This window comes from Sphaeramia orbicularis, chromosome 9, assembly GCF_902148855.1.
Source record: "Sphaeramia orbicularis chromosome 9, fSphaOr1.1, whole genome shotgun sequence".
Lineage (NCBI taxonomy): Eukaryota > Metazoa > Chordata > Actinopteri > Kurtiformes > Apogonidae > Sphaeramia > Sphaeramia orbicularis.
The window spans coordinates 7,323,663-7,342,597 of NC_043965.1; the positions used below are offsets into that span (position 1 = coordinate 7,323,663).

Genomic DNA, 18,935 nt, shown 5'->3' on the forward strand with positions numbered 1-18,935 from the left:
ATAACAGTTTTTACTTTTTGTGTTGTTTAAATTCAGTTTATTTATGCATTTTAAAATATGCATAAAAGATATGATCCATATATGAGGCTCTGGAGTTACCATGGAAACACAGTCATCTTCTACAACATTGATTCACCAGTAAAACCCATGGAGTTAGATCAATGACAGTGGATGGACACACTGGGTTTATGTTCAGTTAATGGTATTTTTACTGAAAAAGTCACTTTTTCTTCAGTTTTCTCTGTTTTGACATAATAACCTTTGAATTCACTTCGAGCTTTTATGAACATGTACACAATCAGTCAATTAAATACAGGAAAAATACATGATTTGAAGAGGAAAATGTTATAATAAATGCTAAGGAAAGGTTACATGTGAGGAAAATGGAAGTCAAAACAACAACAAAACAAGTGTTCAGAGAACGCAAACCTCCACCAAGCACCCCGAACAGTGTGCATGTGTGGATCGACTATTTCTTTTTAAATTCAACAGTTTCAAGGTTGTTCCATACAGCAGAAAAAGTTGAAGCTTGGTACCAGTCATGTGTATGTCCAATTAGATTCAATTCCAATCAATATTTGTTGAGTTATAATGAAAAATGTGTGGTAAATGGGATTTTCAATGTTAAATGTAAATGTCCACAGAGTCCACATTCCACAGTGGATGTGGACAAGTTTGTGCCAGATACAAGATATTGTTCTAAGCTACAGGTGGATCAAATTAGAGGCTAATTGGAGTTGTTTTGTATTTTTTATTTATTTTCGAAAATTGCTCAATGATGAGAGATCAGAACATTGTAGATGTTGTGACCTTGGTGTGACCTTGAACTTTGTCCTACTTGGCCCAAAATGTAATGGGTTGGTCCCAGGGCCGAGGCCTATCTGTGGGGAAGATTTGGTAAAGATGGTTGGAATAGTTTCCCCCTAAAGTTGTAAACAAACAAACAAACAAACACACAAAGCAAAGTGATCCCAATACCTCCTGGTGGAGGTAATAATAGCTGTAGATCTTCACAGGTTAAAAAGAAACAAAAACTAGCAGCTAAAGTCGATGCACTGCAAAAATCTAAATCTTACCAAGTGTATTTTTTCTCATTTGTAGTCCAAATATCTCATCACACTTAAAATCAGACATAATCGCCTAAAGAGGAACTTTTCAGTGAGATATAAGAACTGATTTTTAGACAATAGATCTGGAAAATCTGATTTCAAGAAATCTTAGCAAGATCATTTTCACTTGTTCCATTGGCAGATTTTTTTTCCTAAATTCAAGCAAAAAAATAAATAAATAAATAAATAAAAATTACAAGTTAATCTTTAGTCGCCAACGCAACCCCCCCACCCCCCCCACCCCCTTTGACAACCACTGATCTAAGCCATTTTTTTGTCCAAATTCTGATATCTGCATAACATGAATCAACAGTGTTAGGAAAGCAAAGTTATTCAGACATACGGCTTACAGAACCAGTAACATCTTCTAAATCCCTTCTTAAAACACATTTTTTACAGGCTTGCCTTTATGTGATACTGTCTCTTTTTAATGTTTTTAATGTTAAATATTTAATTTTACCCTGTTTTGGTTATTCATTTATATTGACAGATATGATGTTGTTTCATTGCATTCCTTCATTTTCGCATTGATTTGACTGCATCGTGTCATGTTATTTCTGCCCTCTCTACTACGATACAGTCAAATGTATTCAGTGTCATGTTTTTGCATTTGCTGAACATACACATCTTTTATTGTGTTGTGTTGTGCCCTTCTGCTTTGTCTGTCAAAGCACTTTGTAAACTCAGTTTTTAAAGGTGCTACTGTATATAAATAAAGTTATTATCATTACCTCCACCAAGGAAGGGTGGAGGTTATGTTTTCATCAGGGTTTGTTCGTCTGTCTGTCATGGACAGATTTTGATGAAATTTTCAGGAAATGTTGATACTGGCACAAGGAAAAAATGATTAAATTTTGGTGGTGATTGGGGGGGGGGGCTGATCTGCCTTGGTGGAGGTCTGTGCTCTCCATTTGATTTGATGATGATGATGATGATTAGGGGTGTAAGAAAATATCGGTTCTGCAATATATCCCAGTATTTCATTTCACAATACTGTATTGATATTAAAAAGTACTGTATCGATATTTTTAGGTATTTATTCAAATGCAGATATTGTGGAGGTTCATTTTGTTTTTGTTTATATTTTATTTATTTATTATTTAACACTCTTTTATCAAATAATGTTAGTTCCTTTGTTGGGATTGCACAAAAATAATGTTCTGATGTTAGTTCTGAACTAATAGAATATGAACATTTGAACAGGATCTGAAACTGTAATGTCTGTAAAACAGAGTTAGAGTTTTGGCATGGGAACATTTTGTGATATAGCATTAGATCCTGTTGTGTTCAAATAAAAATCTGTTTAGTATTTATGCATATTTCTGGTGTAATTCAATTTTTCAAGGAAATAATCATTTTAAAAAAAGAAACAAACAAAAAATTGCCTTTTTAACAGTATCATGATATATCATGATATATCATGATATATCGTATTGTGATCCTAGTATTGTGATTATTTGTATCGTATTGCCAGATTCTTGCCGATACACAGCCCTAATGATGATGATGATGATGATGATGATTAGGGGTGTAAGAAAATATCAGTTCTGCAATATATCGCGATATTTCATTTCACAATACTGTATCGATATTAAAAAGTACTGCATCAATATTTTTAGGTATTTATTCAAATGCAGATACTGTGGAGGTTTCGTTTTGTTTTTTGTTTTTGTTTTTTGTTTATATTTTATTTATTTATTATTTAACACTCTTTTATTAAATAATGTTAGTTCCTTTGTTGGGATTGCGCAAAAATAATGTTCTGATGTTAGTTCTGAACTAATAGAATTTAAGTTTTAAAATGGGAAAATTTTTTGATATAGCATTAGATCCTGTTGTGATCAAATAAAAATGTGTTTAGTATTTGTACAGATTTCTGTTGTAATTCAATTCTTCTAGTATTCTAGTAGTATTCTAGTATTGTGATTTGTATCGTATCGCCAGATTCTTGCCCATGCAACGCCCTACTGATGACGATAATTATTATATCATAATTTGGCCAAAAATGTGGCTTAGACCAGTGGTTCTCATCTGGAATGTAGCCTTATTTATGGCTATGACACAGGCCAACAGGGACCGATGGACATATACAGAGGAGGAAGGGGATGGTTTTCCGGGGGGGGGGGGCTCCGACTCTAATGTGAGGGATCAGTCAGTGTGCAGCGTCCGGACAAACCTCCAAACACACTGTAAACACACTGAAACACATCTGAGGGACAGAAAATGACCCATGCATTTTCCATTTTTATGTGAATCCCTCATTTTTATTTTTACCTTTCCTGCGTTCTCCTTTCACATTTTTTCCTTTCACACTTTGTCAAAAGCTGCTGCATGACCAGCCAATCCTCCGTGGTAAAAAAAAAAAAAAAAAAGTGCCTCTTCATCTTTTTCTGACAAAGAAAGTGAGAAATGTCAGGCTGCAGCTTTCAGCAAACAGCATCTGAATTTTTAGAATGCTTTCAAGCTTTGCTTTTTTAAATCTCCTTTCTCTAAAAATGTAAGGCTATTTTTTTTTTTTTTTTTTTATCCAGGTGTCCCAATTAGTTCGAACTAGTCAGGAATCAAACTATAATTTTGATGATTTATTTTTATCCCCCCCAAGTAGGACACTCGTGATATTACTGAAAACTAAATTGAGGTTCCAGCCACGTTGTTTACAGGTAGGAAACACTAGGCTCTGTTCTTCTGGCCTCAGGCAGGATGAAAAATAGCAAAGTGGCCTGCTTGTTGAGGCAGAAGCTGACCTGAAAACACACAGCAGAGCTTTAATGGGGCTAATAAAGCAGCGTCGCAGAGCCGTCATGGAGCTGTGGGGCCAGCAGCAGATGTTAGCGGCGCCACAGGTTTAGCGGTATAACAGGGAGCAGGTGGCAGTGGGAATGCTAACAGGTTCATCAGAATCAGGAGGCAGATGTTAGCAATGACAGCTTCATGTCAACATCTCATTTAAGCCGTGACTCAGGCGCCCACGTGACAAAATATTCTAGAAGAAGGTCAGACTTTTAGATTGGACTGTCATGGCTTTTAACGATCCGGGAGAAAAATACTTTTAAGGTAGTTTGTCATGTCTGTTTTCATTTTTGTCAAAGTGATAAATTTAAAAATGAATAAATAAAAAAGTAGATAAATAAATGAATGAATAAATAAATATATAAGCAAATAAATAAAAAAGTAAATTAAAAAAATTGAATGAATGAATGAATGAATTTATGTCAAACTAACGTGTCTAAAATTGAGAAAAAGTTATATATAAAAAAAGAAAATAATAATAATAATAGAATAATAATAATAATTATAATATAAGCATCATCAAATTATAATATGAACAAGTTCAAAAAAGGAAATAAGAGAGTAAGTAAATAAATAAAAAATGAATTAATGAATTTATGTCGAACTAACGTATCTAAAATTGAGAAAAAAATACATATATAAAAAAAAAAGATAATAATAATAATGATAATAATAATAATAATATCAAATCCTAAAATGAACAAGTTTGAAAAAGGTAATAAGAGTAAGTAAATAAATAAATAAATAATGAATAAATGAATTTATGTCAAACTAATGTGTCTAAAATTAAGAAAAAAGTTATCTATAAAAAACACAAAGAAAATAATCATAATATAAGCATCATCAAATCAAAATATGAACAAGTTCAAAAAAAGGAAATAAGAGAGTAAGTGAATATGTAAGTAACTAAGTAAGTAAATAAATAAAAGATGAGCGAATGAATGAATTTATGTCAAACTAACGTGTTTAAAATTGAGAAAAAGTTATATATAAAAACAAAAAGAAAATAATAATAATCTAAGCGTCATCAAATCATAATAAGAACAAGTTCGAAAAAGGAAATAAGAAAGTAAGTACATAAATAAGTAAACAAACAAACAAATAAATAAATGGTTTAATTCTTTTTGTGGTTTGTTTATTGTAGCCAACAGTTCAATGTGTCGACTATACAAGTATTTATTTCAAGTACTTATATTTTTGCACATCACAAACAACAAGGATCTGGTAGAAAAATACATTTAGCAAAAATTTGTCATGCCTATTTTAATTTTTGTCAAAGTAGTAAATGAAAGAATGAATGAATGCATGACTGAATGAATGAACACATAAAAAATAAATAATGAATGAATGAATGATTGAATGAATGAATAAATATATAAGTAAATGTATAAATATGTAAGTAAATGAATTAAAAATGAATGAATTAATGTCGAACTAACATGTCTAAAATTGAGGGAAAAAATACAGAAAAAACCCCCAGAAAGAAAATAATAATATAAGCATTATCAAATTATAATATTAACTAGTTCGAAAAAGAAAATAAAGTACATAAATAAGTAAACAAACAAACAAACAAACAAATAAATAAGTAAATAAATGGTTTAATTCTTTTTGTGGTTTGTTTATTGTAGCCAACAGTTCAATGTGTCGACTACACAAGTATTTATTTCAAGTACTTATTTATTTGCACATCACAAACAACAAGGATCTGGTAGAAAAATACATGTCTGTTTTCATTTTTGTCAAAGTAATGAATCAATCAATCAATCAATCAATCAATCAATAATGAATGACTGATCGAATGAATGAATAAATATATATATAAGTAAATGTATAAATATGGAAGTAAATAAGTAAGTAAATAAATAAAAAATGAATTCATTAATTTATTTTGAACTAACGTATCTACAATTGAGAAAAAAAGGTGTATATATATATATATATATTAAAAAAACTAAAAGAAAATAATAATAAAATAAGCATCATCAAATCATAATATTAACAACTTTGAAAAAGGAAATAAGAAAGTAAGTATATAAATAAGTAAACAAACACACAAATAAACAAAATCAATAAATGGCTTAATTCTTTTTGTGGTTTGTTTATTGTTGCCAACAGTTCAATGTGTCGACTATAGAGCTTTTTTTTTTAATTTAAATTTAAATGGTTCATAGCATATTAAAAATCAATTTAAACTTTTATTTGAAGTTCTTCTTTTTGTGGTGTTTAGATTCAGCTTATTCATGCATTTTAAAATGTGTTTAACCTTCTCATTATGTCAGAAAACAGCCTGGAGCATGGTTAGGCCGTTTCAGTTCTACAGGTTTAGAGTCTGTAACAGGAGCAGGTGGTGGGAATGAAACCGCTTCAGAATCAGGAGGCAGATGTTAGCAGTGACATCTCATTTAAGGCAGGACTCAGGTGCCTACATTACTAACATTCTAGCAGAACATCCAACTTTTAGATTATACTGTCATGGCTTTTAAGGATCTGCTAGAAAAATACATGTAGGGTAATCTGTCATGTCCGTTTTCATTTTTGTCAAAGTGACGTGATGTTCGTGATGCAGCGCAGGGTTTCAGATCAGTTTGCCCTCGCGTTACCACATGCAATTAATAACCGGTAAAGCAGACGTGAGTATCATCGTGACGGATTATCTGCCAGTTTTTAGGCCATGCACCCCATTTCTACGTCACAACAGTAAAACATCAATCAAATAAGAAATGCATCAAACATTAAGAGAAGTTTAAGAAGTAAAACATCAGACAGAGTGAGTGAGTGAGTGACATGCAGCTTCTGATATTATTAATAAATACAACCAGTGTCCCTGTATGTCACCAGCATGTTCTGTTTCAGTTGAATTTGTGAGGTTGTCAGGTTCTGTTCTATGTTCCAGTCCTGTGGTCTGGATGACGCAGATCAACCTCCCAAAAGAAGTGAACAAACTTTGTAAACATCGTCCCAAGAAAGATACACAAAAAAATGTTAAATGAATCTGACCGGTAGTTTCAAAGAAAAAGACTGTTAAAATCCAGACACTGGTGACCTTGACTTTGACCCTTCAAGGTCACTCAAGGTCAAAGGTCATGAATGAAATGAAAGTCCATATATGAGTTCCTATCAGTGATCAATAGGAACTATATTGATGTCTGTAACTGTTTATATGTTATAAACCATCAAAATTTGGACCATTAGAAGTAAAGGCACATTTTTAAGATTTCAAAAATTCATAAAAACATTTTTCAAAAATCAAATTTTGTCAAAACTGTGAACAAACTTTGTAGACATCGTCCCAAGAAAGATACAGAAAAAATGTTAAAATAATCTGACCAGTAGTTTCAAAGACAAAGACTGTTGAAATCTAGACATTGGTGACCTTGAGTTTGACCCTTTAAGGTCACTCAAGGTCAAAGGTCATGAACCCAAATGAAAGTCCATATGTGACTTCTATCAGTGATCTGTAACCATTTACGTGTTATAAACCATAAAGATATGGACCATCAGAAGTAAAGGCACGTTTTTAATATTTCAAAAGTTTATTTAAAAAAAAATCTAAATCTAAATTTGTCAAAACTGTGAGCAAACTTTGTAAACATCGTCCCAAGAAAGATACACAAAAAAATGTTAAATGAATCTGACCGGTAGTTTCAAAGAAAAAGACTGTTAAAATCCAGACACTGGTGACCTTGACTTTGACCCTTCAAGGTCACTCAAGGTCAAAGGTCATGAATGAAATGAAAGTCCATATATGAGTTCCTATCAGTGATCAATAGGAACTATATTGATGTCTGTAACTGTTTATATGTTATAAACCATCCAAACATGGACCATTAGAAGTAAAGGCACATTTTTGATGCTTCAAAAAAATCTAAATTTGTCAAAACTGTGAATACACTTTGCAGATATTGTCCCAAGAAAGATACAGAAAACATGTTAAATGAAACTGACCGGTAGTTTAAAAGACAAAGATTGTTGAAATCTAGACATTGGTGACCTTGAGTTTGACCCTTTAAGGTCACTCAAGGTCAAAGGTCATGGACCCAAATGAAAGTCCATATGTGACTTCCTATCAGTGATCAATAGGAACTATATTGATATCTGTAACCATTTATATGTTATAAACCATCAAAATATGAACCATTTTAAGTAAAGGCCATTTTTTATATGACAAAAATTCATAAAAAATCCAAAAATCTAAATTTCTCAAAACTGTGAACAAACTTTATAAACATTGTCCTAAGGAAGACGCATAAAAAAACAGGCACAGCGCCTTCGCAATGGTTCATGGTCTACCAGCCGGTGAGCTAAAAAAGTACGATAGATCTGAACATTTCCCACAGAATTTAAAAAAGAATGCATTTACAAGTTAAGTAGTCCAACTTGGAGAGAATCAGGAGAGTTGGACGGTATCACAAAAAACTTCTATGTTCTGGAGAATTAGATGTAAATAGATAAATGCAAATATTATCAGTGGAAACAGATCTAGCAGATAATGTGTTGCACACTGATTTTCTAAATGCAAAACAATGTCACAAACTGTTAAAAAGCCTTTAGTGATCTGAGAAACTACAGGGAGCTGAGATTAGGAAACAAAAGTTTGTAAAAGGGGACAAAAAGTGATCCACAATAAATAACCTGAGGCCCTTTAACTTACGTACACTCATAGATTAAAAACACAGCTAAGGAACACTGGGAACACTTTCTTTCTTTTTCTTCTTCTTTTGGTTTTAATTGTTTTTTGGTGAATCACCTGAAGGTGTTTTGGCAAAGCCTGTTGGAATGCAGAGCAGAGAACTGGCAGCAAAACAATGAAAAAAAAAAAAAAAAAAAAAAAAAAACAGGAAGAGGAACTGAAATAAAATAAATGAAAATAAACGAGTAAATTGTCTCCATTAATTCTGTTACTCTCAGATAATCAATTTGAAGTTTGTCCTGAGCAAGACCCACAAGGAAACACTCTTAACTTAATCCTAAACTCCTCCCTTTGTTCCTTATAAAGCACACACTATGTAGACAAAAGTATGTGGACACTGTGAATTCAGGTGTTTCTTTTCTAACAGGGGTCTGGGATACAAAACAATAATGACAAATGTCAGAATATAGTTTTATATTGGAATAAATGTCAGTGCATTGGTTAGTTTGGTTTAAATTGTTATATTTGTTTCAAAAATGCCTCAGAGATGGTTTTGACTTCATTTCTCTCGGCCTTGATTTTGTCTTTTTTTTTTTTAATCACCCCTGCTCTATATGATAAGTAGGCTATTGTTTCATTCATGGCAAAAAATGCAGTTTTACTTTTTACTTTTGTACTTTATTACAATTGAGAAGCTGTACTTTTTTTTTTTTTAACTTTTACTTAAGTGAAGGAGTTGAATCAGTACTTCTACTTTCACAGGAGTATTTTTTCACCCAAGTAGCTGTACTTCTACTTAAGTACAGAATGTGAGTATTTTTTCCACCTCTGGATTTGACCAGAATGTCACTCAACATGTCTACTTTTTCATTTTTGTCTATCCTTACACAGACAGGAACCCAAAGGACTGAGATATCCATCCCCTGTTGTGCAATCTAAGAAGAATTTGGAATATTTGACCCACAGTGTCCTACCTGCATGCTGATTTCCCAGACTTAACTCTGTAAAGTGTTAATAAACAGCCAGAGGCAATGGCAAAAGTTTGGTTGTGGTTGTGTCCTTCCACCTTCCTACTACAAAAAAATAGTCCCATTAATTCAACCACATAAACGTGGAGATGGTCAGGTGTAAACACAATGGAAACTGCATTTAATTAAGTTTTTATGGGTCAAACTGATCGCAAATGATTATAGTCAAACCTTTAATTTGTCGTTAGTACCTAAACCTAATATTCAGTTTTATTAGAGGTTTATTTATTGTGTTTTTTTAGGATATTTCAGACAGATTCGTGAAACTGGAAGAAGAAATTTCTCCACTCAAAAAATACTTGGAATTTCTAAAACTGCCAACTGAACCGAAACTTTTTCCTGACAACGAGGCAGAAGAAACAACCGCTGCAGACGACGAACGACATCTGTGGATCAAAGCTGCAGCGTTTGATAGTTGTTTTTTAGCATCACTGAGTAAAAATCCCATCATTTTCTTTCAGTACGATGATATTCAGTTTGGTCTGAGAAGGCGCCAGACTTCTGCATCTGCTCCTTCCATGTGTTTCAAAACGACAACATTTAACCTACGACAGACAGATTTCATCCAATCACAGGTGTTTTAAATGGGCGGGTCAAATGCCTGATTGACAGCTACAATTACCAATCACCGAGCCCGTTTACATGCACACCTATACTCCGATCATTATCCGATTTCTGGAGTTATCAGATCTGATTGGCTTTATCCGATAACAGCAGTTATGTGATTATGAGAAATCGGATTAACACATTTAGATTTCTCCTCAATACTCTGATGCGGGTTAATCGGATTTCTTTCAGTTTATATACATATATATATATATATATATATATATATATATATATATATATATATATATATAGACACATTTCTGAAATCGGCTAAAATTTCCTTAAGGGGTCAAATGAGTGGCCATTTTAGTCAAAAAATAAAAGTTGTAAGAAATGCATAGAACTGTGTCGAAATAATGCTAATCCATTTGTGCACAGACTACTGATATTATTTGACAGTGGAAGCTCTATTTTCAGAAATATTGGATTTGGAATAGCACGTGTATGTGAAAACTTTTGCTGGTGGACGGATGTGACATTACCCATGATGCTCTGGTCAGCACCAGTACTTTATTAGTAATAAACTTATAGACTTACTATTGCTAATTATCCTCTTATTCATAAATGAATAAGAAAAATTTGGAGTTGTATCTATAGGTTATTATGGTAGTATTTTACTGATCCGACCCACTTGATCATATTGGTCTGTTTGTGGAACCTGAACTAAAATGATTAATATCATCAGTGTAATTTTTGCATTTCACATCTTCCACAACATTGATTCACCAGTAAAACCCATGGAGTTGGATCAATGACAGTGGATGGACACACTTGTTTTTAAATTCAGTTATTGATATCTGTATTGAAAAAGTCTCTTTTGCTTTCTCTGTTTCTGACATAATAACCTGGAACTTTAATCTGAGCTTTAATGAACATCTACATGATCAGTGAATTAAATATAGGAAAATAACTGATTTTCATTGGGAAAAAAAGCACAAAATACAGAGGATGATATTATAATAAATGTTCATCAATCACTTAAAAAAAGTTAAATATGGAGGAAAAAATATATTTTGGCAATGCCAAAAACATTTATATTTGTTCAGGTTCACATTTTTTGTGAAATTATACTTTGCTTTAGTGTAAATACATGAAAATATTTACATTTACAAGAGAAATAATTGGAGTTATCATTATTTATATGTTATTATGATAGTATTTGACTGAATCCTGCCCACTTGAGATTGAATTGGTCTGAATGTGGAACCTGAACTAAAAGGATTGTTCATATCTTAGTGTAATTTTTGCATTTCACAAATTCATCCCAAGGGCCGGACTGGACCCTTTGACGGGCTGGATTTGGCCCCCGGGCCACATGTTTGACACCTGTGTTCTATTCTATTCTATTCTATTCTATTCTATTCTATTCTATTCTATTCTATTCTATTTAGATTAATAGGAGAAACCTGCAGAAGTAGGGTGCATATTTTCAACTTCTACAGTCATTTTTCCTCTTTTGCTTTGAAATACCAACTTATATAAAATATGACACTATCCCTCTGTCATGTGGATCCTTATAAACACTTTTCATTGTTCAAATTAAATCTGAGTGTTAACTGGGGGGAAATGCAGGCTTTTGCTGTTTATTAACAGAGGCACTGTAACTCAAACCCTGCTGATGCCTGTATTTCAGTGTTACCTTGACAACCGTGACGCCGTCATTTCCTATCTTTGTTTATCTCTGATTCTGACAGAATTAACCCTTTCATGCACAGTGGTCACTCCAGTGGACAGTTCTTCTCCAGCTGTTCTCTTGTAAATTCAGGGGTTTTGTTGTTTTAGTTTCATATCTGCAGACACAGTGGACACTTATGCACCATCCCATACACTGACATTCATACGATTACTGTAACTTTCCTGTTCTTGATAAACCTGATCTGCACTAACATGTTTTAGAGTAAATCAATTATTAATTGTTGTTAGACCGTAATTAACAGTTTTCTTAAATAAAAAGTTTTTTGGTTTTTTTTTGCATATTATCTCCATGAAGTGAGTAATAACTAGTATTAGAGTATATTAAAATGTGAGAAAACATCAGATTAGCAGAATTAAAAATGTTTTTATCGCATGGTTTTCACACGGTGTATCACTTTCTGATGATGGGCTTTAAATACATTTCTTTGCTTCAGAAATTAAACTTATGGTGTCCATCTGAGTGGACATTTTTGTAACTCCATGAAAAATAGGTTCATTAAAAAAAAACTCAATTGCATTGTTGTTGTTTTTTCTTTCAGATGCTTAACCGTTTCATGCATAGTGGTCACTCCAGTGGACAGTTCTTCTCCAGCTGTTCTCTTGTATTTTCATGGGTTTTGTTGTTTTAGTTCCATATCAGCCAACACAGTGGACGCTTATGCACCATCCCATACACTGACATTCACACCATTACTGTAACTTTGCTGTTCTTGATAAACCTGATCTGCAGTAACATGTTTGAGTGTAAATCAATTGCTAATAAAAATTGGGAATATGATAAAATGCGAAAAAACATCAGATTAGCTGCATTAAAAATGTTTTGATATTGTATATCACTTTCTGATATTCAAAAATTAAACACATGGTGTCCAGCGGAGAGGACATTTTTGGAACTCCACAAAAAATTATGAAGGTAGATTTGTTTCTTTATTGCTTTAACCAAAAAAAAATATTTTCATTTAAAAAAAAATCAATAATTTAAAAAAAAAAAAATCCCTTCAATCAAGGAAAAAAAGTGTTCAAATGCAATTTTTTGGATCGTAATTTTTTTTTTTTATTCAAACACTTTTTTTGTGATTTTTTTTTTTTAGTTAAAGCAATAAAGAAACAAATCTACCTTCATTAAAAAAACAGGTTTATTACAAAAAAAAAATAAAAAATCAATTGCATTGTTTTTTCAAGCCTAAAGAGGAGTAAAAACACTCAGGAAAAAAATCTCAGCTATGGTTCTCATAATTCATGCATGAAAGGGTTAAATGTTATCCAGAACAGCAGGTAGAAGTTGATGAGGATTCAGGACGAACCTTCAGCTCTGAGGTAAGTATCTGTCAGTGGTCCAGCTGGAGTTCTTAAAGGTCACCTAAATTCATTTTCTAGGCATGAATGTGGATCCAATGTGATAAAATGGACTGAATTAATGTCCGTACAGGATACGGACAGAACATACAGATACATTCATATGCATCGGACAAACAAAAGAACAAGCAGACATTCAACGTGCATGTCAGTAACAGTACACCAGTCGTACTAAAGAAATAAACAGTGAGTGTTCTTTCTCTACTGTCCGTCCTCTAATCCATGTTTTATTACCTGGGAGACACTACCCGGGGCTAAAGCTAACCTAAGAACAGCTTAGCAGAGTTGTGGCTGTTGATTTATATTGGTTTCAGACATTTAAGTCCCACTTCACTTCACTTTATTACGAGTAGATTTCGCTGTGTATCCCATTTCTCTCTTCACTGTATCTAATGAAGTCTATGTGGAGTTTGACTCTGTAAGGATGATTTACTTCTATCGTCTGAAAAGGAAAGTTCCTCTGTACTTACCTAAAAGTGTGAAAACAGTGTTCATTATAAAGCAAAATGGTCCTTCAATATCAGTGTTTTACTATTATTATCGGCTAAAATTTGCTCAGAGGTCTTATTTATGTCTTTGAAATCAGTATAAGTGAATCCCCAAAGGAACTCTGTGTTGGTAAATGCAACTTATGCAAATTTACAGGATTTCAGTTCTGTTCAACATGTTGATGCTCATATGAACTATGTTTTCAGCTCAAAATTGTCCAATTTCATCACAATTAATGCTATATTTTCATGTCACAAATGGCCAAGTTATATTTGAACTGAATTTACCTGAAAAACAAATATTCTATTCTTTTAGATTCCCCAGTTTTTCTTACCAGATTCTCTCCTACATATCACATGTTTTATTTTTACAGGTTCAATCTGGAGTATGGTGCTGATCCATCCTGCTTATGTTACACCAATACATACATGAAGAATGTCACACCTCACTTTTGAAATCAACAGTTTTCTAATAATAAGCATTTTTATAAAGAAATAACAATTCTATATTGTTATTTACTCTTTAGTCTGATGATAAACTATACAATAAATAATTGTGATCCTAGTTTTTGCACTGGGATCATTAGTGTAAACGGTGACATGGCTGCAGAGCATCAGTATGATGGGATCCACAACAACCATGTCACATCCGTCCACTGACACATTTAGTGTTTTTGTGTCAGCTGTTATTGTTTTAGATCCACAATACTAACATTTATGAATAAGAGGAGAATTAGCAATAGTAAGTCTATAAGTTTATTACTAATAAAGTACTGGTACTGACCAGAGCATCATGGGTAATGTCACGTCCGTCCACCAGCAAAAGTTTTCACATACACGTGCTATTCCAAATCCAGTATTTCTGAAAATAGAGCTTCCACTGTCAAATAATATCAGTAGTCTGTGCACAAAGGGATTAGCATTATTTCAACACAGTTCTATGCATTTCTTACAACTTTTTTTTTTTTTTTTTGACAAAAATGGCCACTCATTTGACCCCCTAAGTACATTTTAGCCATAATATATCACGGTTTGGATTAATTTTACTGTTGCCACTGGTGACCAGAAGTGTCTGCTGATGTAAAATGTTTTATATGTTCTGATCCACTAATCCTATCAATACATGTAAATAATTCAGTTAAAATGCAGTTTCTCAGCTTTTCAACATCAGCAGATATGACTCTGTAGTTACCATGGAAACACCGTCATCTTCTACAACATTGATTCACCAGTAAAACCTATAGAGTTTGATGAATGACAGTGGATTTTAGATGCTTGGTTATATGTTCAGTTAAGGATAGATTTTGCTGAATAAGTTTCTTTTTGTTCAGTTTTCTGTGATAATAACCTTTGAATTTACTCTGAGCTTGCACAATGAGTGAATTAAATACAGGAAAATACATGATTTTCACTGAAAAATGAAGAAATTATGACAAATCTCTTTAGAAAAGTTAAATGCATTGCATTGGTTAGTTTGGTTTAAATTGGGTCTTGTTTCCCAAATGCCTCAAAGATTTTTTTATTTTTTTATTTTTTTTACTTAATTTCTGTCTAAAATCATCATGAACAGGACATCTTACAGCTATAGACATGATGTGTCCCAATATTTTTGTCCATATAGTTTATAAACATGAATATTTCCTTAAACTTTAATGAGAGATGTTTCTTCCTAAGTGAGATGTGACGAAAGTAGATGGATAGTTGTGGTATAAAAATTATTATTTACAGTCAGAGCATGAAAAATATTTTAGAAATTTAGAGATAGAACATTTAAAATCATAGTCATGGATAAAAAAAATTTAAAAAATCAATGTTGAGAAAAATTAAGTAAAAACCATCTCTGATTCATTTTGGAAACAAAGATAACAATTTAAACCAAACTAACCAAAGAAATGATAATTATCTCAATAAAAAAAGAGATAATTGGACAGTAGTCATTATTGTTTTGTATCCCAGACCCCTGTTAGAAAAGAAACACCTGAAGTCAACGTGTCCCAATACTTTTGTCCATATAGTGTATCTAATGCAGTTAACACATACATTACCTACAAACAAAAGTCACATCATGGTGCATGTGTTGGAGTACAGCAAATAAACTCAAACACCACCTCAATATTTGCAAGAAAAACACGGATAAAAGGAAATTTGGCCACAAAAAGAAGAGTAGCATCAGTTGTGTGGAATGACGTCAATTACCAAAATGAAAGAATTGAACAAAACAGGTTCTAGGTTGATAGTGCCTCAATTATGAGTCACCGGTGTGCTGAATTTAATTACTTAATTACTTACTTTTGTATCCCAGACCCCTGTTAGAAAAGAAACACTTGAATTCAGTGTGTCCACATACTTTCGTCCACATGATGAATGTGTAAATGGTGGCACAATTAAACAGAGTGGTACATTTTTAGTCTCTCCCAATTGACCTGCATCCATATTTTTTCTGTAGTCAGGGCCCTGGTGTGTGTTCAGGTCTGTAAATAAAGCCTTTTACATCTGAAACCTTCTGCTCTGTTTCCTGGTGTGACATCACAGACGCTATGACGACAGTGTGAGTCGGGGTACCTTCAAAGCACCGGCGTCGGCAGCAGATCCAGGGTCCACTCCGGTGATGTAGATGCCCAGTCCATACTCAGCACCTCCTCTGATCATGAGGCCCAGGGATCGGCCGTCGTCCATGTTCAGGTTGACCTGGAGGGGACACGTGTCGATCAAAACACCATCCAACTCAGGATAGTTTTTTTTTTTTTTTCCCTGTAAGTCACTTTGGAAAAAAGCATCTGCCAAATACATACATGTAAATGTAAATGTTAATGTAAATTGGCTAAAATTTACTTAGGGGGTCAAATGAGTGGCCATTCCCCCCCCCCAAAAAAAAAAAGTTGTAAGAAATGCATAGAACTGTGTTAAAATAATGCTAATCCATTTGTGCACAGACTACTGATGTTATTTGACAGTGGAAGCTCTATTTTCAGAAATATTGGATTTGGAATAGCACATGTATTTGAAAACTTTTGCTGGTGGACGGACATGACATTACCCATGATGCTCTGGTCAGTACCAGTACTTTATTAGTAATAAACTTATAGACTTACTATTGCTAATTCTCTTATACATAAATGTTAGTATTGTTAAAATTCCACTTGGTTTTCTTAAGAAATGTCAGTTTGTTCATGTTATTCACATTGTCATGTCTTCTAAAACATAGAGGGAAGTTTGGAGTTGGCATCATTTAAATATTATTATGCTATTATTTCACTGGTCCGGCCCACTTCAGATCAAATGTGGCTTCATGTGGCCCCTGAACTGAAATGAGTTTGATCCCCCTGTGTTAAACAGTTTAGTTCAGTGGATAGTTTTGGGTCTTTATGGTTAAGTCCCTGATATTCCACCTGCTCTGACATTCAGATACTGGAACATGCTGTCAGAACATGTCAGGTGGAAGACCATTTCCAAACAGAACATACTGTATCCATCAGGAGACGCTGCAGGACATGTCTGGGAAAGTGCAGCGATACCGACTATTTCTGCTATATTTAGAAACATATGGGACAGATAATGGACAGGATTTATACGGCCATGTTATATAACCTGGAGGATTACATCAAGTCAAGAAAGAGCTGATTTTCAGACATTCAACCTATTGTACGATAATAATAGGACATTTTATGTGCTAATAAAACATCAACTCAATTTCAGACAGATTGTGTTTGAAATCATCATGAGAGCGGACTGTGGAAGGTAGTTACGGTCGTCATCTCCTGGGAGAAATTGCAAAGCGACTCTGAAAAATTCTCCAAACAGTCGGAGTGCACTGTGGGTAATGGGAAAGGAGAAGAAGTGATTTGACTGGTCATGATTGAAGCCAGAGCTATCACACTTTAAGCTCCCAGACTGTTTCCAAGTGCAGTTTTTACTCCTGTTCATCCGCACCAGCTTCTTCTGCTTCATATCAGTTTTTTTTTTTTTTTTTTTTTTTTTACTACTTCCTGAACGATGCCGAGCACATTCTGTTTGCAGTTATTTCCTGCAGATGTCTTAAAACAGTGATTCTAAACTGGTGGGTCGTGACCCAAAAGTGGGTTGAAAACCTGTTTTCAGTGGGTTTTAAGGCAAACAAAAAATAATGTGGAAGGAGTGATATTTGGATATTTCCCTCTTTATCATCACCACCTGCTGGTCAGTTTGGTTCATCATTAAACTTGTCTTCAGTGTTTTCATACTGTGATATTCTGTGTTAGCTCAGATTCAAAACACACCATCTTTTTATTGAAGAAACTGGAGACGTTTAACTGTTATTCATGTGGGTCTTGTCATGTCATTGAGGTGTGATAGTGGGTCCTGAATCCAGACCAATATGTTACAAAAAAAAAAAAAACACAAAAAAACAATGTAAACAGCTCCCAGAAACCAAAAGTATCTACTTATATGAAATGTTTTATTATGTTTATAATCACTAATCCTATTAATACAATGAAATAACTCAGGTAAAATGCCATTATTTGTGGAGAGTTTTTATTTTTAGGTATTGATTGAAGGATGGACGCCACTGGAAAAAAAAATTTAAAATAAGATCCGACATATTGTTTTTATTATTATTCTGAGAAAACAGTCAGAATTCTGACTTTAATCTCAGAAGTCTGACTTTTTTCTCAGAATTCTGTTTTGTTTTTTTTATTTTATTATGGTTGAGATTAAAGTCAGAATTCAAAGGGAAAAAGTCTGAATTCTGACTTTTTACTCAGAATTCTGACTGTTTTCTCACAAATCTGACTTTAATCTCTGAATTCTGACTTTTTTTTTCTAAATTCTGACTTATTTCTCAAAATTCTGACTTTTTTCCTCAGAATTCTGACTTTTTTCTCAGAATTCTGACTTTTTTCTCACAAATCTGACTTTAATCTCAGAATTCTGACTTATTTCTCAAAATTCTGACTTTTTTCCTCAGAATTCTGACTTTTTTCTCAGAATTCTGACTTTTTTCTCACAAATCTGACTTTAATCTCAGAATTCTGACTTTTTTCTCAAACTTCTGACTTTTTTCCTCAGAATTCTGACTTTTTTCTCAGAAATTTAAAAATATAGTGGACCTTAATTTTATTTATTTATTTATTTATTTATTTATTTATGTTATTTTTTTTGCAGTGGCTCGTATCACTGTATTATTGTCTTTTAATTCTTTTTATACTGCCTATATCATATAGTTTTTATTTTCATTATATCTTTTAAT

The 18,935-nt window shown here is 33.1% G+C and overlaps 1 protein-coding gene across 1 annotated transcript in view; it reads right to left on the minus strand.

The window, feature by feature from the left end:
• whrnb (whirlin b) overlaps positions 1 to 18,935 on the minus strand; it is a 280,302-nt gene that overhangs the window by 132,133 nt on the left and 129,234 nt on the right. The window contains exon 3 of the mRNA XM_030144436.1: positions 16,271 to 16,396. Within this exon, the coding sequence (XP_030000296.1) occupies positions 16,271 to 16,396 (126 nt within the window). The remainder of the gene's footprint in view (positions 1 to 16,270; positions 16,397 to 18,935) is intronic.